Below are 24,905 nucleotides of genomic sequence, written 5' to 3'. Positions count from 1 at the left end.
TCAGCGTGAAAAATTGTGCTGCACTGCACGCGCTCAGGTGTGAATGGAGCCTTAGACAGCTCACTTCAGACTCTCTTCCCCCTCCGCTCCAGCGGTATAAAGTCCTTGAGTGATCACATTCTACACTTTGTATATAATGTGAGGACATCGAGGGGCATACCATTGCTGGAGCTGAGGAGGAGCCAGTTGGGATTGCGGTTTGGTTAAGCATAACTTTGTTTTAGCTCCCTAGACAAAAGGAGCATTTAACTCTTGCAATGCGGGGCAGTGGAGTCACTAGGGGGGTGGGGCCTGCACCCTGGTGACACCATTGGATGGGTGACACCAAAATGACCTAGTCATTTTGGTGTCACCCCCTCTAAAAAGTCAGGCACTAGGTAATGGACCGAGAGCCCAACAGTGTGAGGAGAGAGGAGGGGACCCGGCGGCATACCTCATACCGCCGAGTGAACGTCCCCTCCTCTCTCTGCCGGCATCCATCACCAGGATGGCAGGCGTCAATTAGATGACCGCACATGCACGATTACGTCACTGCTGAGTGTGACTCGGGACGCCCCTAGTGCAGGGGTAGCCTCACGGAAAGGTTGAGATTGGATTTGCCTGAAGTGCTGCTTTAGGGATTCTAATATGTGTGCATAAGGTCTGATTCCTCGCCAGTGATAGCATGTCAAATAATCTCTTCTGTAAGGTTTTGCTGGAAGTCTACATCATTTTTGTATATTCTGTTACTTCGATCTTCTTACACATATTCCTGCCATATGGTGTAATGTGTTCCTTAGTCTGCAGAGCACTCCATGATGAAGTTAATGAAGTTAGGATATATGATTTAAACCAGTTTTGCAGCTAGGCGGCCTGTGTAAATAATCATGTTATTGGTGTGGTTGGCCAGTTTTAGAATACTTGTTTCTCCGGTCTGCTGTGCCAACGTTTTCTTGTCAGATTTCTCTTATGTATGTCAGAGGGAAGACTTCTGACTCTCTCTGGAGGCAATGGTGGTCAGTGAAGGACCTCGAAGCCAACAGATGGGCAGAATATTCTATTGGGACATTCCATCTGCTGACAGATATGTAGCATTGTGGCTGCATGCAGTGTAAAGTCCTAGTGCTTTTCCTCTACCAATTTCCTAAAAACAATAATAATAAGGAGGTGCGGGCTGCTTGCTTCTTGGTCGTCTGTGGGTTGGTTTTTTTTTTGGGTTGTTGGCGCCGGTGCTCCTTATGTATTTATGCAAAATGGAAGAAGCTGGGCCATTCCTCACATGTCAGCGCTTGGCAGGAACTGATATTTGTAAAAAGCATGTATTCTTTGTATCGAAAAAAACACTACAGCTTGTAAGGCATTCTGTCCGAGATCACCAAACAGTGGCCCTCCAATATTTCAACCTCCCGTTTGGCATTGACTAGGCCAAGGGAGCTCTTCAAAGCAAACCCTTCACAGTCCTGGGCAGTTTTGAACATATAAAAACATTGAAAAAGCAGAGCTTCCCTTCAGAAGAAACTACATCAGAAAACAGTCAGTAGATCCAGGGTAATGGCTGCATGCTACATGTTACGTTTCTTTTATTTGTTTGTCTTATAGCATTACACTAAAGTTCTGCTTATAAATGCTTTGTATAACGGTGTCATATTTATATGGTTTTCTTTTTCAGGCCTAAACACAGAGATTAAACAGGAGGAACCTGACCCTGGTTACCGGGCCCCAAATGCGTCTGGTCCACCACAGCCCTTCCAGAACCGCAAAAGACCATTTGAGGAGAAAGGGAGGGGCTTCTATGAGCACCGCGATGACAAGAGGTGTGTACATCTGGCGAGTGACTATTTTAGAAAAGCGGTTACAAATTTGATTTTCATATTTATTATTAAATCGTAAAGCAAATCCCTTTTGTTAGATGGATCTGATGAAGGCAGCTATTCCTTTAGTCATGTGTCTCATTTTAATTATAGGGCAACAAAGCAAACATCTTTATGGCTTTCCTGTCATGGAAGTAGCTTGCAGGTCAAGTCAAGCAATGACTTCCATCAGAGCATTTTTACACTGTTTGCTCTAATGTACAGGGGTAACCTGTAAGCAGCACAGTACAGTATGCAGACCTAAAGAAGAACCATCACAAAGCAAATTGTTCCAAGGGCCATTAATTTTAGCTCTTGGCGCTAAATGGTTGCCGTCACACAATCCAGAAGTAGTCGTTCTGTCTTTCACACACTTTAGGGGTGGCTGATCATCAAAAGACTCTGGGGTTCCCGTCATATACATATCGTAGAAGATAAAAACAACAAAGCTCCACCTCCATGTGTAAGAACAGTAAACCACGGTTCTAACCACTCACAATTATACAGGTGAAACTCGAATAATTAGAATATCGTGCAAAGTTCATTTATTTCACTAATGCAACTTAAAAGGTGAAACTAATATATTAGATAGACTCATTACATGCAAAGCAAGATAATTCAAGCCGTGATTTGTCATCATTGTGATGATTATGGCTTACAGCTCATGAAAACCCCAAGAACCCCAAATCCACAACCTCAAAAAAGTAGATTATTACATGCAATCAATAAAACAAGGATTGTACATAGAACAATATCGGACCTCTGAAAAGTACAAGCATGCATATGTACTCAGTACTTGGTTTGGGCCCCTTTTGCAGCAATTACTTTTGCACGATATTCTAATTATTCGAGTTTCACCTGTAAATCTCAACACGAGAGAGAGATCTTAAACCCCTCTCTCTGACAAGCCGTGATTCTGAGGAAGGGGGCGTGCCCCTGAAATGCGCAAATCCAGCCTAAGCAACCGGTGGTCGATGTGACCGGAGGCAGCTTTTTGTACGCAGTCGGAGCGGAACATTCCTTGGACACTGATTTTGTGGCTTCTGTGACGAGCATGTTGAGATTTATAGTTGCGAGTACTTATAACTGTGGTTTACTGTTCTATTACAAACGTTTTTACACATGGAGGCAGCACTGTTGTTTTTATCTTCTATGTTCCAAGGGCAGGCTCAAAATCTAAAGCATAGCATGTCACTTTTTTGGGGCTAATGGTAGCCTGCAATCCAGCAGCGCTGTCCCCATTTCCTTGTGAATTGGACAATCTTTTATCAGCAGTATTGGAAATAAAAGTTTGATGTTTGTTTTCCAGAGCGCAGTCCCCACAAGGTCGTGGAGCTGATGATGAAGACGATCCATTTGATGAGAACGTTGTTGTTTTAGATAATTGTGAGTTTTATTTATGTTGATCTCCTTCCCAGATTTAAAGAGCAGTACATTCATCTACTATAGTGGATAACTGTCTTTAAAAATACATGAGTGGTGGTATCCTGGGAATATTCTCTGGAATATGCATTGAATCACGTGCTGTATACTTGCCATGACCAGGCTGGCATTCAAGGCATAGGTACAGGAAGGTGGCGGGAGCTGATTATTATGACTTTCATCTGATGATCTCTGTCACTATTCAGGCAGAGAGATACACAACTTCTATGCTGTGAACACTTTGTAGCTGGTCCAAGGGTGTAACTCTTGCAGTGAATCTCTGGGCTTGCGGCATGGTGTGAGACTGCTAGGACCCAGTCAAAATTATTCTGAATCCAATCATTGCCAATCTTCTGTGCAAATCCATTGATAGTGAGCGAGAAAACAAAATAATCAATAAGGTCCTACTTCCTAGGACACAAAGGTAACCTGAACTCTTAATCCCAATACAAGGGGCAGAGCACGACCCTTCTGCTTTGTCTTGGTGTCTGTGCCCCCAGTTAATGCTCAAAGAAGTAATAATTTAGAACAGGGGTAGGCAAACTCTGGCCTTTCAGCTGTGGGGCAACTATAAATCCCATTGTGCATTGCAAGACTATGACAGCCGGAGGCATAATGGGATTATGTAGCTTCACCACAGCTGGAGGGCCGATGTTTGCCTATCCCTGATTTAGAGGCTTCTGGCTTGAATCACTTTTGTCATGAATGTAGAAATTATCCTTAGTTACATTACAGTTTAAAGTGACACTAAATTCAGGAGTTAAATCTTACAAACGCATTCAAGTATCCTAACTATTAACAAAAATGTATCTTATTTGTGTATCACTCGGCTGTAGATCCCCAAATTAGCTCTGAATTGGTGCTGACACTGTCCTTCCTTCTGGAGGGGGGCTACTTTTGTTCCCCATGGTCCCCTGTGTGTGTTGTAAAGTAGCCACCACTCGAAGCTCACTTGATTCACAAATAAGATACATTTTTGTTTATAGTTGGGCTATTTGAATGTAAAGTGGCATTAAACTCTGGTGTTAAATCATAAAAATCATTTTATCTTTGTAGTAATAACAGCCTATAATTATTATTTCAGATAACAGTGATCTGCACTTCAAGCTCAGCAAAGACCGCAATACTGGTTTCCCACTTACCATGCAAGGGTTTGCTTACCTGTGGTCTGGAGCTCGGGCTACACATGGGGTCAACAGGGGTCGGGTGTGCTTTGAGATAAAGGTAAGAATTTCTCTGCTCTGATTGGTTAGTATGGGTTATTGACTTTACCACACGGATATTTGTTTTATTGAACACCTGCTGGGTCTCATTTATTTCTACCCCCCACAGATTAAGGAAGAAATTGCAGTAGCTCACCTCCCATCTAGTGAGCCAGATCCCCATGTAGTACGTGTCGGGTGGTCTCTGGATTCCTGCACCACTCAGTTAGGTATGGCATTATTCTCTATACTTGTATTTTGCAGCAGACAAATCTGAGTGTCCATTGATCCTTTTTTGTGTGTGACAATATAATTGACATGTAAAAATTGGCCATAAAATACTTTCATGGTAATATATAAGCATAGGTCCACTCAAAGCAGCACTTCCCCAATAGAAACATTAAGTCTGTATTGACTTCTTGTTCTGCATATGCCAGTTTCCTGGCTTGGAGTTTGACCATTCAGATTATTTAACCCCTTCATGACTGAGGCCTCTTTTGTGTGTTTTTTCCACCCATGTTATAATCCAAATTTTAGGCCTGAAAATTACTTCAAACCCCCAAACATTATATATTGTATAAGAAAGCCAAGACCCTATAGAATAAAATGGCAGTTGCAAATTTTTATGTTGCACGTTATTAGCGCAAGTTGTTATCAAACCCCCAAATTTTGTGAAAAATGCACTTAAGTTAAATTTAGTGCCCCAAAACACAATATCCTTTTCTTTTTTTTTTTTTATATAAAAGATGAGGTTACAAAGGGTAAATAGATACCCAACATGCCCAGGTTAATTTTGTGAAACGGTGACAAAATTCAGTACCCCAAAAAGTCCATAGATGATGCTTTAAAAGGTCTTCAGTTTTGAGGCAACACCTAACGTGTATCGCGATCGTTGTTTTCATATGTATGACTCCCATGCTCGCTGGGGACTTAAAAATTTTTTTTTTTAATTTTTACATTTATTTAACTTGATACTATTTTTAACAACTGGTTTTATTTTATTTATTTTTTTACTTTAATTGCATCACATGGGGGGGGGGCCTTACAATAGAATCGCTTCTTTTGTTAAGCAGACAGTCGGCTTTGCAAATGTAAACAGAGGAGTCTGTTTAAACAGGCCCGGTGCCAGTGACATACTATGGATGTCACTGGTCACTAAGGGGTTAAAATCCATGAACCTAATTTAAATGTCTAAATATAATACATAGAATTTGATAAAATATATAAATAAAGGTGGAAAGGGTAGTTTTTGGTTTCAGCCTGACAAACTCTGCTGCAGGATGTGTGTTGTGGTGCCGTTCATTTCAGTGGCCCCCAAATGCGCCTCCTGCCCTGCAGTGTGATCGCCCGCACTGGAACGCACGGTACTGCAATGCTGTGTGATTGCAAAAAAATGTGCATGCGGTTTTATTCTGAAGTAAACTTTGTAACACCATTTGTGTATTTCATTTTAAATAAAAGGTGGTATTTAATATTTTTTTTACCTTTTTAACTGATTAATGGAAAAAATAATCGGCCATCGTTGCATTTAATTCATAACTTTTTTTTCTCTTATGTTTAAGGAGAGGAACCATTTTCCTATGGTTACGGGGGTACAGCAAAGAAATCTACAAACAGCAAGTTTGAAAACTACGGGGAAACCTTTGGAGAGAATGATGTCCTTGGATGTTTTATAGTACGTTTTGCCTTTTTTGAAGATCTTACATGTTTACTTTTATTATGATACAGCTTTTGTCTGTAGTCAAAATCTCTGGAAACAAAGCACAGATTTGGTCATTGATGTTTTAATCTTTAAAAAAAAAAAAAAGGAAGCAGGTATTCTGAGGTAGAATTCAAGAACTGTGATCGCTTTCTTTTGCTGTCTTATGACAAATACTTGCCTGTCATATGGGAAAATTAGAGTTCATTGGGGGACACAGCAGACTTGCCCCTAGGAGGATGGGCACTAAGGTGATGGTAATTACTTGTGTCCTAATGCGCTTTACCCTTTTGGATATATAAATAGTGCTCAGGTTCATCTTTGTGTTCTATGAGAGAAGATATTTTGGTGGGTTTTTTTCCTGGATCGTTATAGATTGTTGGATTCTACTACTAGCTGAAGAATCTGCTCTTCTTGGCTTGGCCTTGGGGTTTTTTCCCCTGGCTTCCCTGCAGTGTCGCCCAGGGGCTCCAAAACATGGATATTAACTGTCAAGTACACCATGCAAGCTGCATTTTGTCAGACTCACAGATGTAGTCCAGTCATGTTCTACCTCAACTGGACTTGTTGATGTTTTGTAGATTCTTGAAGCCACTTGCAAAGTATTTGAGGTTGAATAAATACACAGGTCCATCAAGTTCAACCTCTGTATGTGTGTGACTGTGCATTTTTGTGTGTATAAGAGTCCCTTTGTGGTCTAGTATTTAAGAGTACCTGTACCCCTGTATGTTACAGACTATGAGGAAGGTACCTAATTGATTTTTGAATGAATCAATATTCTCTGCTGATGCCACTGCTTGTGGCAGAGAGTTCCAAAATGTAACCGCTCTGACAGGAAAGAATCGCCTATGCCCTTTGTGGTTAAATCTTTTCTCCACCAATTTTAGGTGGTGGCCTCTAGTGCTTGTTAGGGACTTTACTGTAAAAAAGTTTATTGCTGATGTTGCCATCACCACCAAACATTTTGTACATCAAAATCATGTCCCCTCTTAATTGCCTCACTTCAGCTTGAAAAAGTTTAAATTTAGCAACCTTGTCTCATAGCTTTGGTCCTCCAGCCCCTTAATGAGTTTCGTTGCCCTTCTCTGGACTCTCTCCAGCTGGGATATTTATGGGTACTGGAAGGCTCTAGAGCAATGGTTCTCAACCTGTGTAACCACAGGACCAACATTTGTCCTTGGTCATTAAGTTATGACCCAAGTTGCATTGCACTGGAACGCATGGCAGTACGGGTCATTGAACTGTGGGGTGGGAGGTGCGTTTGAGGTGCCGTTCAAATGAATGGCAATGCAACACACCTACATCAGAATGGGACTGTGCGATTAACGCACTTTACTAGTGTGACCGGGCCCTCAAAAACACTGACAGACGCACAACCACAGACAAATTCTCACACATTCATACACCCACAGGGGTCCAGTGTGGGCTGCTGTGCTGTTACGGAGCTCCATCCATATGTGTATTGCTGGTACAGCTCCGTTGCGTACCCTGTAAAGGTGCCGGGAGCCAGAATGTGACATCACTCCGGTCCAGGACACATGAAGGAGGTGTAAGCAATTCACGTATGAATGGAGCTCCCTTGTGGCCATATGCCCAGCCCACCTCAAGTTCACACTCAACACCGGACAGCATATTGTAGATGGCTGCTTGGACTGACAGTGCTGTGCAAGGGGGAGGCAGAGGAGCCTCTCACCGTGAAAAGTGGAAGGCATGTGGTGACCCACTGAACAACCCACCAGTTGAGAACCAAGGCTCCAGAGTATAATTGACATGTGTTGGCGTTCGTTTTCAGCGTAGATGAGTGCAGATTCATTTAACCCTCTTCTGGAAATGGGATTTATCAAAAACTAAATGCATGTGATGCACTAGTTACATTCCTGTATTGTTTTATAGCATGTTATTAAAGGTATTGTCCTAAAAATCCTTGTTTCCTTTTTAAATGTCTCCCTAGGATTTTGAAACTCGTGGCGACATAGAGATTTCCTTCTCAAAGAATGGTCAGTATTTCGGTACGGCTTTCCGCGTGAACAGAAGTACCGTAGGCAGTCAAGCCTTCTTCCCCCACATCCTTGTGAAGAACTGCTGCGTGGAGTTTAACTTTGGCCAGAGAGTCGACTCTTTCTGCAATATTCCGCCAGGTTTTACCTTCATCCAGCACCAGCCTGCCTATGAACGAATAAGAGGGACTTTAGCTCCAAAGAACAAAGGAGAGTGCGAGGTGAGCTTTCTACAGAGAGCGCAGATGACAGACAATGGCTCCAGCATTACAGTATTACAGCATCTGTATAATGTTGCATTTGTCTTTACAGATTCTGATGATGGTGGGATTGCCTGGAGCCGGGAAGACAACCTGGGCAATGAAGCACTCAAAAGAAAACCCTGAAAAGAAATACAATATCCTTGGCACCAATGCCATCATGGAAAAGATGAGGGTAAGAGAGTCTTGTTTCAGACCATGTAACAGCTTTATAACTGTGCAGTCTAATGTTTTTTTATTTTTCTCCAGCAAATGAATGTGACAATGGGTACATTGAGGGTTTTTTTAATTTTTATTTCACTAGAACAAAATGCAGTTTAATTGTTTTTAGCCTTCATTTCTCCTTTTATACATTATAAGTAATAATTGGATTATTTTCCAAGTCTTCATTTTGCTTTATGGTCCATAACTGTGCAAAGTAAACAAATGGTGACGAATGACTGAAACAAAACTGCAGGGAACAGTAGAAATGGTACTCTCCCATCTGAAAGGTTAACATAGGAATAAATGTTTGCTTTATTAGACATCTTTCCTCTCCTCAGCCGGCCACTTGAACAATGCAGGAAGAGTTGTATATTCATAAGGTGCCTTCCTGCAAATGTGTTCATTGTTAGAATGCAAACTCACTGCTGACCCTCCTTCTGTTGGTGTACTGCTGTATATGGGGATTATGGGAAGCTTATAAAATGTGTCCACACTGTTACTAGATTTAAGCCAATATTTAAATACTCCAGTATTCTGTCAATTTGAGTTGCTTATTTCTTTAGTGTAGCTTGGAGAAGGAAGTGAATTGGTCTATGAATACTGCTGTGTTTGGGAGATGCGGTCCGAGTGATGTTTCAGTTTTCAGCTCATCTTGCCTTTTTTTTTCTTGGATTTTGTTCCTACGACAGCTTTATGGATAATATATTTAATGAAAAGGGTTGATCTGAAATGGCCCTCTTGTTGGTAAGGTCTACAAGTAGGACGCAGCATCTTTGAAGCTGAAGGCATCTTTCAAAACGTAATACTAGGAATTCACTGAAATTTCGTCCCCTGAAACTTATCGGCGAAAATGGCACTTTTGGCAAAATTCAGAAGTGCCATCTTTCGGCCGAAATTGTGGTGCATCCCTAGTTTCTCTCCTTCCCGCTGGGTGCCGCTTTGTGTCCCCCCTGTCGGGAGCGGGGAGGAGAGCACTGTGAGGTGTGTCACTGGAGGCCGAGCTCTCCTCCCGCTCCGCCTCCTGTGACAGATAAGGAGAACGGTGTGGCAGCGGAGAGAGCTGTCACAGGAGGCTGAGGGGGAAGAGTTAGCTGTCAAAGGAGACAGAGCTCTCCTCCCCGCAGCGCCGGCTCAGCCTCCTGTGAGTCAGGATGGAAAGCGGTATACAAACATTTAGTTATCAGTGATTGCTGACTTTTTGTAAATAACTAGAGATAGAATGAGTTACTATGTACCAGTTATGAATGAATAGGAAGTGAACTACATCACTTCCTATTCATTCATAATTGGGTAGCTAGTGCGAGTTACTATCTCCACAAGTTATGAATGAACAGGAACACTCAGTATAGAGGATTCCTGTTTATTTATAACAGGGGCTGCAGAAAAAGTGATTAAGGACTCTGTGTCCTCAATCTCTTTTTCTTTTGTAAAAGGGAAATGTCAGGAGTCTTAGAGCCCATATTTCACTGAAGCCCCCAGCAGTAAAGTTAAACATTTAATAAAAATAAATGTAAATCTTTTAAAAAAAAATTAAAAAGAATAGGGGGGGAAGATTATTTTCTGTTTCGGCCTGACATTCTTTTTTTTAATTTTCGGATTTGGTCTCGATTTCCTTTCAGTGCACATCTACTAAATACCAGTTTGGTTGGACCGACTTTTTCACCCCAGCTCAGCTGCTTATTTTCTCTGATTGTCTTTATCTCTGAATTAAGCTACACGTTGTAGTCTTAAGCTGCCCATACACCTTACAACCATCGCACGACTTTCGTTGTGCGATGGTTGTAAGGTAATAAACATTTTGTACGATCTGCCCATCTTCGACAGGCAGATCGTACTCGCGATCATCGCAAGCCCTCCCCGCTGTGGGGATGGCTTCCAATGATTGCAGTGCTGAGCGTGCAGTGTGCGCTTGCGGCATTCGTCTCCCGAGCACGCCACTAACCCGCCAAAAATCATGATTTTCGGCGGGTTTTCAAATGTGCTCGGAAGACGAATGTTGTGCGACCTAGAAGTAGTACAGTAGAAGCGGTCGCACGCTGCCCATACACCTGCCAATTATCGAACGACCGCGGGATCACCCGCGATTATTGTACGATAATCGCCAGGTGTATGGGCACCTTTTAGACTCGTGCAGTCTTTGGGGAGTCCTGTAATAAAGACCAAGTGGGCCAGCTACATTATATGGCCATATGTGCAAAACCGTGTAGCCTGACCTGGAAAATATTTCAAATTGTAGATTGCTGTTGAGCACGGCGTTCCAAGATTGGCAACTGACGGAAAGCTCTGAATGTTGCTAGTATTAGTCAGACTTAGTAGCATGACTTTTTTAATGGGTGGTGATTTGTCTAGGGTTAAGTTTCATGCATTCCGTTCATCTCTGAATAGAAATTTGGTAAATGAAAGTAGAATACTGTAGAGAAAATCTAGTGAAAAAGATCTGTTTCTGCCAGGGCTGAAAAAAAAGGCATTTCCATGTGAAACTTTCACATAACGCATACATTTCCATGATTTTGACTGAACTCTTACCCCCAGGTAATGGGCCTTAGAAGACAGCGTAACTATGCCGGTCGCTGGGATGTCCTTATTCAGCAAGCCACAAAGTGTTTAAACCAACTCATCCAGATAGCTTCCCGCAGGAAACGGAACTACATTCTAGATCAAGTAAGAAGGAGAACATAGAGGGCAGTACCAAATGTCTCGAATACCGTGGACAGCCACTTATGCTCTTGTCATTCTCTCCTTAGACTAATGTCTATGGTACAGCTCAGCGCAGGAAGATGCGACCATTTGAAGGATTTCAGCGCAAGGCCATCATAATCTGCCCCACAGATGAAGACTTACTGGATCGTATTGTTAAACGGACGGATGAGGAAGGGAAGGATGTTCCTGACTCTGCCGTGCTAGAAATGAAAGGTAATTTATTCATCTTGCTCAGTCAAGTCTGAATAAAAGGGCACCTTGTTTTAATCAACATGTCCTTTCTGATTAACTTACATTGACATGAGGATGCGTAGGGCATGATGACAGGTAGCACTATTAAGCCAAAGCCTACGGATATAACTAATTACAAATGCATTTTTTTTTCTTGGCATGCATTGATAAGCTTATATTTTTCATGTATCTTAAAAAAAAAACCCATTTAGGAGCCCCAGAGAAGCATGTGAAAGTATATGTATAAGCTTTACTTAACTCTTTTGCATCCTTTGCTAGATCTGGTCCCTGTAATCTGCATCTTTTTAGGTAAACTAGTTAGCCCCATAGGAAGCCTTTGCAAGTTTACAACTAGCAGAGCGCACAGATGGGAAGCCTAAACAGGAACAGCATGGAGAGCTGGCATTTTGTTTTAGTATGTCTGGTGAAGGATGCCATGGAGGTTAAAGTAGTATTAAGGTCTAGGCGTTTTTTTTGTTTTTTTTTTACCTTAATGCATTCTCTGCATTAGAGTAAAAACTGTATGGGCAAAGCACAGGTTCACATTGTGTGCATGTCATGGTTTTAAAAAAAAATATGGGTGCTTTCTCTCATCAGGTTTGCCATGTTGAGTAAAAAAAAAAAGGATTTGGCATTAAAATGTATAACGCTAATTGTTCTCCAGACTCGTGCACTTTCTAGAGCACACAGAGCTCATTCTCCCATTGGCCAGCAATATTTCAGGGGTTATATTATCTTAACTTCAACTCTTGATATATCATCCAGTTTTAAGATGCACTGATTAAGGCCCGTCTTTGTTTTCCAGCTAATTTTAGCTTGCCAGAAGCTGGTGATTTTCTCAATGAGGTGATCTACATTGAGGTACAGAAGGAGGAGGCTGAACAATTAGTGCGTCAGTACAACATCGAGGGAAAGAAAGCTGGCCCGCCTCCAGAAAAGAAGTTCAGGGGCCGTGGTGGAGGACCTCCTGGTGGTGGCGGTGGCGGTGGAGGAGGAAGAGGAGACGGGGGCCGAGGAGATGGAGGCCGAGAAGAATTTCAACGTTTCGACAACCGTGGCCCTCCTGGAGGGAACAGAGGAGGGTTTTTGGGTAGAGGTGGAAGTGGCGGACCTGGGTTCAGAGGTGCTGGAGAGCGAGGCCGTGGTTAGTACAGTTTCCTTACTTGGCATTCTTTATTTTATATTATGTGGTTATGACCAGGTACATTGTTTAAAATAGAATTGTCCATATGTCTCGCCCTCCCAGCGATTTAGTGAATATTATTATTATACAGGATTTATATAGCCCCAACAGTTTGCGCAGCGCTTTACAATATAAGGAAAATATTACAATACAATTCAAGACAGGATGGTAAGGAGAGCCCTGCCCCTGAGGGCTTACAATCTAAAGGGTGGGGGAAGTGATACATGAGGAGGGAGCTGCGTGGGGATGAATTGTTTGAGAACGTGATGGTTGAGCGGTTAGGTTGAGGTGGGATAGGCTTCCCTGAAGAGATGAGTCTTTGGGGATCGCCTAGAGGCAGTCAGAGTGGGAGATAGACGGACAGGTTGGGGTAGAGAGTTCCATAGGATGGGAGAGGCTCTAGTGAAGTCCTGAGGCGAGCATGGGAGGAGTTGATGAGGGAGTTGGAAAGTAGGAGGTCTTTGGAAGAGCGGAAGGGACTGTTAGGGTGATATTTTGAGATATAGCCGGGGGGCAGAGTTGTGGATGGCTTTGTAAGTGACTGTTAATATTTAGAATTTTATCCGTTGGGCGAGTGGAAGCCAGTGCAGGGATTGACAGAGGCGGGTTGCAGACACTGAGCGGTTGGATTGGTGAATGAGTCTAGCAGCTGCATTCATGATGGACTGAAGGGGGATATCCTGTGTAGTAGTAGAAGGCCAATGAGGAGGGAGTTACAATAGTCAAGACGAGAGATAACAAGCGAGTGGATGAGTAATTTTGCGGTTTCTTTGGTGAGGAAGGGGCGTATTTTGGAGATATTGCGAAGGTGAAGGCGGCAAGATTTGGATAGTGATTGGACGTGGGGAAGAAAGGTGAGGTCCGAGTCAAGGATGACACCTAAGACCGTGGCATGGGGGGAGGGCTGTATAGTTGTGTTAACAATCTCAAGGGAAAAGTTTGGGGAAGGTGCACGGGGTGGAGGAAATCCATCATGAGCTCAGTTTTAGAAACGTTGAGTTTTAAGAAGTGTTGTGACATCCAGACGGATATGTCAGTTATTAGATTAGTGACACGAGAGGACACAGAAGGGGTGAGTTGTGGAGTGGAAAGATAGATTTGAGTGTCATCGGCATAGAGATGGTATTGGAAGCCATGTGAGGTTATTAGTTGACCAAGGGAGGAGGTGTAGATAGAGAAGAGGAGGGGTCCAAGGACAGAGCCTTGGGGGAACCCTACAGGAAGAGGAAGAGGAGGGGAGGAGTTAGATTTGTAGGTGACACTAAAGGAGCACTTAGGTAGGAGGAGAACCATGGGAGAGCAGAGTCTTGTAGGCCAAGCAAGTGGAGTTTTTTGAGGAGGAGCAGGTGGTCAACAGTGTCAAAAGCAGCAGAGAGGTCTAATAGCAAGAGTAGGGAATAGTGGCCATTGTTTTTAGCTGTTAGAAAGTCATTAGTGAGTTTTAGGAGGGCGGTTTCAGTGGAGTGTAGGGGGCCAAAGCCGGACTGTAATGGAGGTTGTTATCAGCGAGGTGGCGGCTCAGGCAGCTGTAGATAAGGAGTTCTAGGAGTTTGGAAGTGAGTGGGAGTAGAACATAGATTCACTTTAAACAAGAATAGCATTAGGTTGGCATGCCTTTCTAATTCTACATGTATTTGGTTTTGTAGGATTTGGCCGAGGTGAAAGTCGTTGGTCAGGAGGCTCTCAGGATAATGGCTCTGAACATAGAGGAGGCTTTGGCCAGAACAGCCAGCAGCCCAGCTACAGTCCAGGAGGAACCCAGGGTGGCATTTATGGAAGCGGTGGGAACTCCTCAAGCCTGTCACAGAATGCACCAAGCAGCTATGGCCAAGTAAGTGATTGCTTGACTGATATGTGTACATTTGCCCCAACTGTATCGGGTAACAGCTGTCTTTTATTCATTGCTACCTCTTGTTTTTCAGCAGTCAGGCTTCGGCGGCTATGGCCAAAGTGGTGGAAGTGGATACAGCCAGGGTGGCGGTTACGGACAGGGAGGAGGAAGCGGTGGTGGATACAGTCAGGGAGGAGGAAGCGGTGGCGGATATAACCAGGGTAGCAGCAGCTACAATCAAGGGGGTGGAAGCAGTGCTGGCTATGGTTATGGTGGCGGAAGCACTGGGAGCTACGATCAAAGCAGCGGAGGAAGCTATGGACAGGGAAGTGGAAGCAGCAGTAGCTACAGCCAGGGAGGTGGAGGAAGCTACAGTCAAAGCCCTGGAAGCGCAGGTGGCTACAACCAGGGCAGCAGTGGTGGCTACAGCCAGGGTGGTGGAAGTAGCTACAACCAAACCAGCGGGAGTGGCTACGGTGGTCAGAGTTATAACAGCAGCAGCACCCAAAGCTACGGCGGTGGTTCACAAAGTTACAACCAAGGCTACAGCCAGCCTCCACCACAGAGTTCCACATCCTCTAATTCCAGTTATAACCAGGGAAGCTACAGTCAGCCGTATCAACAGACGGTGAGTACCACTCCTCAATACCATCTCATTTTACCTAGCTCGCTTTAAATGGAACCCAAATGGCCTAAAGCCTTCAAAGTTCAACCATGCTGAAGGGCAAACACATGGGGGATTTATCAAAACTGGAGCAGTTGCCCAAGTAATTAACCAGCTTTTCTCTTCATTTAGTTCAGTTAAATAAAACCAGTAAATTCCAAGGCTTTGTATTTCACATCACTTGCAGTTTCCTCTATTGATAGCCCACAAAGAGTAGCCATGCCTCCCTCCTCCTCCTCCCCCCCCCATCTCCTGCCCTGCCCCTGAGGGCTTACAATCTAAAGGGTGGGGGAAGTGATACATGAGGAGGGAGCTGCGTGGGGATGAATTGTTTGAGAACGTGATGGTTGAGCGGTTAGGTTGAGGTGGGATAGGCTTCCCTGAAGAGATGAGTCTTTGGGGATCGCCTAGAGGCAGTCAGAGTGGGAGATAGACGGACAGGTTGGGGTAGAGAGTTCCATAGGATGGGAGAGGCTCTAGTGAAGTCCTGAGGCGAGCATGGGAGGAGTTGATGAGGGAGTTGGAAAGTAGGAGGTCTTTGGAAGAGCGGAAGGGACTGTTAGGGTGATATTTTGAGATATAGCCGGGGGGCAGAGTTGTGGATGGCTTTGTAAGTGACTGTTAATATTTAGAATTTTATCCGTTGGGCGAGTGGAAGCCAGTGCAGGGATTGACAGAGGCGGGTTGCAGACACTGAGCGGTTGGATTGGTGAATGAGTCTAGCAGCTGCATTCATGATGGACTGAAGGGGGATATCCTGTGTAGTAGTAGAAGGCCAATGAGGAGGGAGTTACAATAGTCAAGACGAGAGATAACAAGCGAGTGGATGAGTAATTTTGCGGTTTCTTTGGTGAGGAAGGGGCGTATTTTGGAGATATTGCGAAGGTGAAGGCGGCAAGATTTGGATAGTGATTGGACGTGGGGAAGAAAGGTGAGGTCCGAGTCAAGGATGACACCTAAGACCGGGGCATGGGGGGAGGGCTGTATAGTTGTGTTAACAATCTCAAGGGAAAAGTTTGGGGAAGGAGCACGTGGGGAAGGTGCACGGGGTGGAGGAAATCCATCATGAGCTCAGTTTTAGAAACGTTGAGTTTTAAGAAGTGTTGTGACATCCAGACGGATATGTCAGTTATTAGATTAGTGACACGAGAGGACACAGAAGGGGTGAGTTGTGGAGTGGAAAGATAGATTTGAGTGTCATCGGCATAGAGATGGTATTGGAAGCCATGTGAGGTTATTAGTTGACCAAGGGAGGAGGTGTAGATAGAGAAGAGGAGGGGTCCAAGGACAGAGCCTTGGGGGAACCCTACAGGAAGAGGAAGAGGAGGGGAGGAGTTAGATTTGTAGGTGACACTAAAGGAGCACTTAGGTAGGAGGAGAACCATGGGAGAGCAGAGTCTTGTAGGCCAAGCAAGTGGAGTTTTTTGAGGAGGAGCAGGTGGTCAACAGTGTCAAAAGCAGCAGAGAGGTCTAATAGCAAGAGTAGGGAATAGTGGCCATTGTTTTTAGCTGTTAGAAAGTCATTAGTGAGTTTTAGGAGGGCGGTTTCAGTGGAGTGTAGGGGGCCAAAGCCGGACTGTAATGGAGGTTGTTATCAGCGAGGTGGCGGCTCAGGCAGCTGTAGATAAGGAGTTCTAGGAGTTTGGAAGTGAGTGGGAGTAGAACATAGATTCACTTTAAACAAGAATAGCATTAGGTTGGCATGCCTTTCTAATTCTACATGTATTTGGTTTTGTAGGATTTGGCCGAGGTGAAAGTCGTTGGTCAGGAGGCTCTCAGGATAATGGCTCTGAACATAGAGGAGGCTTTGGCCAGAACAGCCAGCAGCCCAGCTACAGTCCAGGAGGAACCCAGGGTGGCATTTATGGAAGCGGTGGGAACTCCTCAAGCCTGTCACAGAATGCACCAAGCAGCTATGGCCAAGTAAGTGATTGCTTGACTGATATGTGTACATTTGCCCCAACTGTATCGGGTAACAGCTGTCTTTTATTCATTGCTACCTCTTGTTTTTCAGCAGTCAGGCTTCGGCGGCTATGGCCAAAGTGGTGGAAGTGGATACAGCCAGGGTGGCGGTTACGGACAGGGAGGAGGAAGCGGTGGTGGATACAGTCAGGGAGGAGGAAGCGGTGGCGGATATAACCAGGGTAGCAGCAGCTACAATCAAGGGGGTGGAAGCAGTGCTGGCTATGGTTATGGTGGCGGAAGCACTGGGAGCTACGATCAAAGCAGCGGAGGAAGCTATGGACAGGGAAGTGGAAGCAGCAGTAGCTACAGCCAGGGAGGTGGAGGAAGCTACAGTCAAAGCCCTGGAAGCGCAGGTGGCTACAACCAGGGCAGCAGTGGTGGCTACAGCCAGGGTGGTGGAAGTAGCTACAACCAAACCAGCGGGAGTGGCTACGGTGGTCAGAGTTATAACAGCAGCAGCACCCAAAGCTACGGCGGTGGTTCACAAAGTTACAACCAAGGCTACAGCCAGCCTCCACCACAGAGTTCCACATCCTCTAATTCCAGTTATAACCAGGGAAGCTACAGTCAGCCGTATCAACAGACGGTGAGTACCACTCCTCAATACCATCTCATTTTACCTAGCTCGCTTTAAATGGAACCCAAATGGCCTAAAGCCTTCAAAGTTCAACCATGCTGAAGGGCAAACACATGGGGGATTTATCAAAACTGGAGCAGTTGCCCAAGTAATTAACCAGCTTTTCTCTTCATTTAGTTCAGTTAAATAAAACCAGTAAATTCCAAGGCTTTGTATTTCACATCACTTGCAGTTTCCTCTATTGATAGCCCACAAAGAGTAGCCATGCCTCCCTCCTCCTCCTCCCCCCCCCATCTCCTATTACATTTACAGAGCATGTTTCCCAAATCCTCCCCCTTGATCAGTGCTTTTATTATTGTTCTCCAGCCGTACAGCTAGGAAGGAGCCAATCCTTGAACAGAAATTAAAGCCAGTGAGGGTTATATATTTGGAATTTTTGAAGCTGCGTTTGGCTTGTTCTAGAATCAGTTGTAGGGTTCGTATACAGTAGCTGCTGCAGCTAGTGTCCGCTTAGTATCGATAGCGACCTGTGGTGCCTTGCATTGTAACAACGCAGGGCAACGTTTACTTTTTTTTAGAACTTTATTGTTTGTATACAAAGTGTACAATCCATTCAGGTCTCTGCAAAGCAGAGTGGTGGGCTGCTCTGCTGTCCCGTGCGTATGCGGCATGACTGCATTTTCTGCACCGCACATCACACCAGTGCTATAGCGTGAACAGGACACAAAACATTAGTTGATCCGGTGCAATTCCAACAACAAGACACCCAATATTAGGCTTTTAGACCAGGGCGGTTTGGCCGCACAGATCCGCCAACATGAACGATCACATGCATTGCAATGGGGACCGTTCATGCATCTGCGCCATCCGAACCCCCCACCCGAACTGCTCCCTGCACTTTTTTTGCCACGCTGATTGGTGCGGTTTCCTTACAGGTTTCAATGGAACCGCACGGTTTTGGGCGTTTTTTATTGCGTTTCAGTGGTGAAACTCCCAAAACCTCCCTTTTGAGATCAGCGCGGTCCGCAACCGTCTTGGTGTGAATGGGCTTTTAAGGTGTCGTTACCAGGAATAAAACGCAGTTACATTATAATAAGCATATTGCATATTTAGTCTTAAAATGACAAGTTACAACGTATGTAATAAATACCACTGATGCTCTTGTATATACAGTAATACCTTGGTTTAAGAGCATAATTCGTTCCGGAAGCATGCTTGTAATCCAAAGCGCTTGTATATCAAAGCGAATTTCCGCATAGGAAATAATGGAAATTCAGATGATTCGTTCCACAACCCAAAAATATTCATATAAAATAATTACAATACTGTACTGTAATATAATACTGTACAAAATATAAAGACAAATAAACCAATTAGCGGTACCTTCGTGGCTGCTGTGAGCGGGACGAGAGAGAGGAGGATTATTGTGTAGGATGACTTTCACTATCACTAACGGAATCACTGCTATCTCTTGGCTCAATGGAATCTTTTTCATTTCGTGAAACCGTAACAAGGAATCTATCGAATGTGACATTGCATTGTCGTTAAACAGACTCATCGCTCGCACTGCTACAGCCTTATTTGGTGGTGCTTTTCTACAAAATTTTGCTCTTATTGCAAGACATTGCTTGTATATCAAGGCAAAAGTTTTCAGAAATGTTTGCTTGTCTTGCAAAACGCTCTCAAACCAAGTTACTTGTAAACCAAGGTATTACTGTAGATGATTGCTTTATTCTGGATTTGAGCTTTAAGTGAAAGCCTTTTCTATGCCTCTTTACATTTAAAATGGGTAAGTACATAAAGGAGGGAATTCATAATGCCGCGGCTCTATGGCCTTACCATGGCTGTACTGTTGCTTTAAAAAAAAAAAGCACAGCAATGAGTTTTAAAAATGTGCTCTTAACTGGCTATCCTCCACATAGGGCACCAAACGCAAACCTGGATTTTATAAAAAGGCCAAAAACGCCGGCCATTATGCAGACAAAGATTGCAGTGTTTAGCAATATCTGCTTTATTATAAATGGAGCCCTAAGGGCCGGTTCATGCCACAAAGTCCACGTTCCAGTGCGTTCGACCTCTGGAACGCAAGCCGGCCAGCTCCCTGCATTCAGGGGCGGAAGGGGGCGTGGCGGTGCATTGAAGTCAATGACACCGCAGCCATGCCCCCCCCCCGCAGTGCGATCGCCCAGAACACTAGTGTCTGCTTTACGGTCTTGTGTCATCTGCAAAAATAGTGTTTGCACTAATGTGCCTGAGTTCCGGGCAGGGGGGCGTGGCTGTGGTGCTATTGACTTCAATGCACTGCCACACCCCCTCCCGCCGACTTGCGCTCCAGAGGCTGAATGCACTAGAACGCGGACTTTGTGGTGTGAACCGGCACTAAATGTTAACTTTTCCTTTTGAATAAAGCTTCTGCTGGTTAGTTATACTGTTGTCATCTTGTGTTTTTTTCATTATTAAATCTTTTTACTTTTTTTGTTTGTCTTCTAGTATGGAGGAGGCCAGCAGTTGAGTCAGTATGCGAGCCAAGGACAGGGCCAGAATCCTAGTCCTAGTCCAAGTCAAGGTCAAGGCCAGTGGAATTATGGAAGTGGCAGCTATGACCAGCCCAGTCGATATGGAGGAACCCAATGAGATTCTCTAGCGTCCAGTCACCAGGAATATGACACTTTGTTTTTGTCTTGCACAAGTACTGAAAGATCTCAAACCATGTTGGATTATCTCACCATCTTTGTTATCCAAATAAATGCAGACACTTGTGCTGGGTCTGATGTGGAGAAATGGTTTGTTAGCACCGAGACAAGTACTATGTTAATAATTTTAATGTGTCTGAACAGCAATCCATACCGTGAATAGAATCCCTTTTAGCTAGTAATTGTCCATTTGAAAGTTGTTTCTCTGGAAAAAAAAAAACCCTTTCTGATGCTTGCATTCCATGCCGTGTTACCGGTGCAGCCAGCCACATGACTGACTCGCACGTACTACAGTTTTATTTTTTAATTCTACTTTATTTTCCCCTTTTTCAGTCTGTTCTATATTATTTCAGTGTATGATGATCTGTTCTGGTCTGCATGGATCTCTAATGCGATATCTGTATCCTAGGCTCTAACTACCTTTTTGGTTTTTTTTCTCCCTCCATTGAGGACAAGTGACTTTGTTATTTTATTGTAGAATATTAATGTTTTACTGGATTTTCAGCTGTTTAAAAAAAAAAATGAAATTTAAGATTTATTTGCGTAACCCAGAGGCTGAAAAGGCCGCAATGTTTTTTCTGTCTGAGTTTCATTGCACATTATTGTGTTAAAGGCATTTGTATTTTTTTTATCATTTGAAAAGGAGTGAATAATGAACTTTGAAAAAAAAAAAACCACATATGGTCGTCCTGTGTATTTCTTCACTCTTCGCAAACTGTTCAGTTATATTCGGGGCTCCAGCTGTGCGCATGGCGGTGGAGATTTCATCGAGATGTATAAGGTTTTCACATGGCAAGGGCATTCCCCTGACCCCCATATATACACCTCTTAACCGCCCTTCTTCCTAGTCGGTGCTGAGGTCGGCTGTTATAGGCGACTCGGGGGAGTAATGATATTGCCACATCAGTCTTGTGTCAGTGCACAGGCCTAGCGATTGGTTCTTAGGCCCGGGCACCCTTAAAGAGGAGCAGGTCACATTGTACATATTCACTAGCTGAGGAGGAGAAGGTGCTGTGAGGGAGCTCAGGTAAGGTGAATCAATGGGGGTCAGGGGATGCCCTTTCTAAAGACAATGTCACCCTGGTCTGCATGGATGAGGTGGCAGTGTCTCTTTGAATTGTATATAAAGCCAAAACTTTTTTTTTTTTATGGGGAAGGGCTAGGACCTCAGGTTTTTGTCTGTCCCCAGTAGGGAGTTTCACCTTCTGTGTTCTGGTGACCACTGTCACCAAGACTGAAAGTGAGGAGGAAAAATCTACAATTTTGAGTTGTTGCAGAAATAGAGGGGAAATCTTACAATGGGAACATTTGTTCCCTTGACAACTAAGAGGATGCTTCCCTAATACACCGTATTTTTTTTTGTGGGCAGGAAATGAAGGGAAATTTCCCCAATGAGTTTATTTTTCCAGACAGGTGTTAACCATTCCCTACATCCCTGTCCAAATGTAAAATGTTTTGGCTTTCGATATACTATAAATTAAACCTGCCAAGTCAGAAATATGCAAACTCTTGGTTTGTGCTAGGGATGCACCGATACCAGGTTTTCAGTATTGAGTACCGATATTTTTTTTTCTCTGTACTTGCTGATAGCGAATACAGATACCGAAAGTCCCATTAAGGAAGCTGGACGACGTGTAATGACTCGCTGCCCAGCTTCCCGATTAGCCGGTAAGCTGTCTCCTTGCTCCCTCATCACCAGGTGATGAAGCATGGAACTGGCTTCCCAGCCAGTCAGGAAGCCGGGTGGCGTGTAATTACCTCCCATCTGGCTTCCTGATTGGCCAGGTTCCCGACCAATCGGGAAGCTGGGCGTGAAGTCATTACACGCTGCCTGGGTTCCTGATTGGCCGGGAAGCCAGCTCCATGCTCCCTGGTCATTCAGTATGGTTTCCCCGCCAATCATGAAGCCAGGGGGTGAGTCATTACCTGCCCTCCGGCTTCCTGATTAGCCAGGAAGGCAGATCCATACTCGGTGATGATGGAGCTGGCTTCCCGGCCAATCAGGAAGTCGGGCGGCATGTAATGACTCGCCACCCGGCTTCCTGATACCAAAGGTTCCAGTATCGGGAGCATTTAGGAGAGTACTCGCCCAGGTACTCTGTATTGGCACCGATACTAGTATTTGTGCATTCTTTCCAGGTCAGTGACCTAAAGCAGAGGTTGTGAACTTGGGGTACAGGAGGCCTCAACTACAGCCCCCTGACATTACCAAAGGGCCTGTTTACTATACAGTATATAATATACCATAAGAAGCTATTATTGGACTTTTGAAGCGCACACGATCGAATAAGTTATATCCCAAAAATGAATATATAAAATCTTTACACTTTTATTATTTTCATTAGAAAGTTAGTGCGTCACCATATAACATCAGTTAAATTAGCAGAAGCAGTAAAAGCTCACTATAAAGAGTAACATGCCTTAAAGAGGTCACCAATCAAAAGCTGTTCACATCCGGAAGCAATCAGATCTAGTATTTATAACAATGCATTCTCAATCTAATGTTATACAGCCATATACACTTATAGTCATATCAAACCGTTATATATACGGATAGCTGGCGTCATTGAAGAGAAGGACGCCATTTTTAAAGCATTCTCTTCTGTTATAGTTTGATATGACTATAAGTGTATATGGCTGTATAACATTAGATTGCAAATGTATTATTATAAATACTAGCTCCGATTGCTTTTGGATGTGACCAGCTTTTGATTGGTGTCCTCTATATAGGTTTGTTCACACCGTGTCCAGATAATGACCGGAACAGTTTGTTCCCGGAGCAAAAAGCATCCCAATGTATCCCTATGGTAATTCTGAGCTCTGTTTAAACCGTTCCGGAAGAAGAAAAATACCCACTCTGGAAAACGCGGCAAAGCGCAATGGACCGTGTTCCAGATCTGCTCCGGAAAATGGCTGTGAACCTGGCCTAAGGCATGTTACTCTTTATAGTGAGATATTACTGATTCTGCCATTTTAACTGATGTTATATGTGGTGACACACTGACTTTTTAATGAATATAATAAAGATTTATGTATTAATTTTTGAGATATAATTCGATTGTGTGCATCTCAAAAAGCCCTATAATAGCTTCTTATGGTATATTCTTGATACAAGGGTGTGGTGCTTCCCAATCGGTGAACACCTTTGTTAGGTATACAGTATATAACGCTTGAGTGAACTTAAGACTTACTAGAGGAAAATATGGACACGCTGCAGAAGACAATAGGAGAATGGGAATGTGTTGTATGAGAATAGTAGAGATCACTGCTGTTACCCCTTTTACAAATCCATGCTCTCACTACAGACTGGTGGGCTCCAAGGGCCACACAACAAGTACAAATTTGCTGCATGTGGCAAAGGCTGCAGGATGGGTACCATGGGGACTCAACCTATTAAAGAGGATGCAGGATGGGCACCGTGGGGATGCAAACTATTCAAGCAAGAGGATGCAGGATGGGCACCGTGGGGATGCAAACTATTCAAGCAAGAGGATGCAGGATGGGCACCGTGGGGATGCAAACTATTCAAGCAAGAGGATACAGGATGGGCACCGTGGGGACTCAACCTTTTTGAAGTAAGGATCAGCATGAAAATCAGTCCGCTAGCTTTTTCAGGAGAAGCGATCAGCAATGGCAGCCTCTGCATGTTTCCTTAATACATCGTTTCAGTGAATCTTTGCTGGACAATTTAGTTATAATTTAGAATTGTACTCATTTTAAAAAGTGTTTCTGTTGACAGAAGTTTTTGGACAGAGTAAAGAATGCTTTAAAGGCTGTTTTTCTCGATCTTTGCTGTGTACCTTGGGAGATTTTTCTTCTCATATCTTACTAGAACTGTAATGTTGGCTAGGGCTGCAGCTAACGATTATTTTCATAATCGATTAGTTAGCCGATTATTACGTTCGGTTAATCGGATAAAAAAAAAAGGCTCCAGTGATGGACTACTAGTTTCTATTGAGATTGTAGTCCATCACGAGAGCAAGCTTGGCGCGGTGGAAGTAAAAAAAAAAAAGTGGTGTGCAATATAATACATTATACAGCGGCGCGGTGCAGTATACCAGCAGCTATAGAGGAATGCAGCAATAGTACATTATACTATAATGTACTATTGCTGGGATTTGTAGTCCTCTGTAGCTGGCGTTATTCTGCATTGCGCTGTATATAATGTATTATTGCTGCGATTTGTAGTCCTCTATAGCTGGTGGTATTCTGCAGTGCGCTGTAGAATGATTATATGGCGAAATCCAGAATACCAACAGCTATATAGGAATACAACAAATGCCAGCAATAGTACAACGTTATGCTATAATGTACTATTGCTGGGATTTGTAGTCCTCTGTAACTGCTGGTATTCTGCATTGCGTTGTATATAATGTATTATTGCTGGGATTTGTAGTCCTCTATAGCTGGTGGTATTCTCCATTGCACTGTATAATGATTATACTGCA

The 24,905-nt window shown here is 43.8% G+C and overlaps 1 protein-coding gene across 1 annotated transcript in view; it reads left to right on the top strand.

Annotated features, from left to right (window-relative positions):
- Positions 1 to 20,665, top strand: part of HNRNPUL1 (heterogeneous nuclear ribonucleoprotein U like 1) — a 28,895-nt gene extending 8,230 nt beyond the window's left edge. The window contains exons 3-16 of the mRNA XM_018572769.1: positions 1,649 to 1,793; positions 3,139 to 3,215; positions 4,336 to 4,475; positions 4,584 to 4,683; positions 6,016 to 6,128; positions 8,104 to 8,370; positions 8,462 to 8,584; positions 11,146 to 11,274; positions 11,358 to 11,526; positions 12,350 to 12,688; positions 14,374 to 14,558; positions 14,650 to 14,992; positions 17,313 to 17,773; positions 20,255 to 20,665. Coding sequence (XP_018428271.1) covers positions 1,649 to 1,793; positions 3,139 to 3,215; positions 4,336 to 4,475; positions 4,584 to 4,683; positions 6,016 to 6,128; positions 8,104 to 8,370; positions 8,462 to 8,584; positions 11,146 to 11,274; positions 11,358 to 11,526; positions 12,350 to 12,688; positions 14,374 to 14,558; positions 14,650 to 14,992; positions 17,313 to 17,773; positions 20,255 to 20,398 — 2,735 coding nt within the window. The 3' untranslated portion in view covers positions 20,399 to 20,665. The remainder of the gene's footprint in view (positions 1 to 1,648; positions 1,794 to 3,138; positions 3,216 to 4,335; positions 4,476 to 4,583; positions 4,684 to 6,015; positions 6,129 to 8,103; positions 8,371 to 8,461; positions 8,585 to 11,145; positions 11,275 to 11,357; positions 11,527 to 12,349; positions 12,689 to 14,373; positions 14,559 to 14,649; positions 14,993 to 17,312; positions 17,774 to 20,254) is intronic.
- Positions 20,666 to 24,905: the final 4,240 nt, after the last annotated feature.

The sequence above is a fragment of the Nanorana parkeri genome, unplaced genomic scaffold, assembly GCF_000935625.1.
Source record: "Nanorana parkeri isolate BGI_ZX_2015 unplaced genomic scaffold, ASM93562v1 scaffold2126, whole genome shotgun sequence".
In the NCBI taxonomy this organism is placed as follows: Eukaryota; Metazoa; Chordata; class Amphibia; order Anura; family Dicroglossidae; genus Nanorana; species Nanorana parkeri.
Note: the sequence above shows the minus strand (reverse complement) of the source record. Positions and strands in the feature narration are given on the sequence as shown.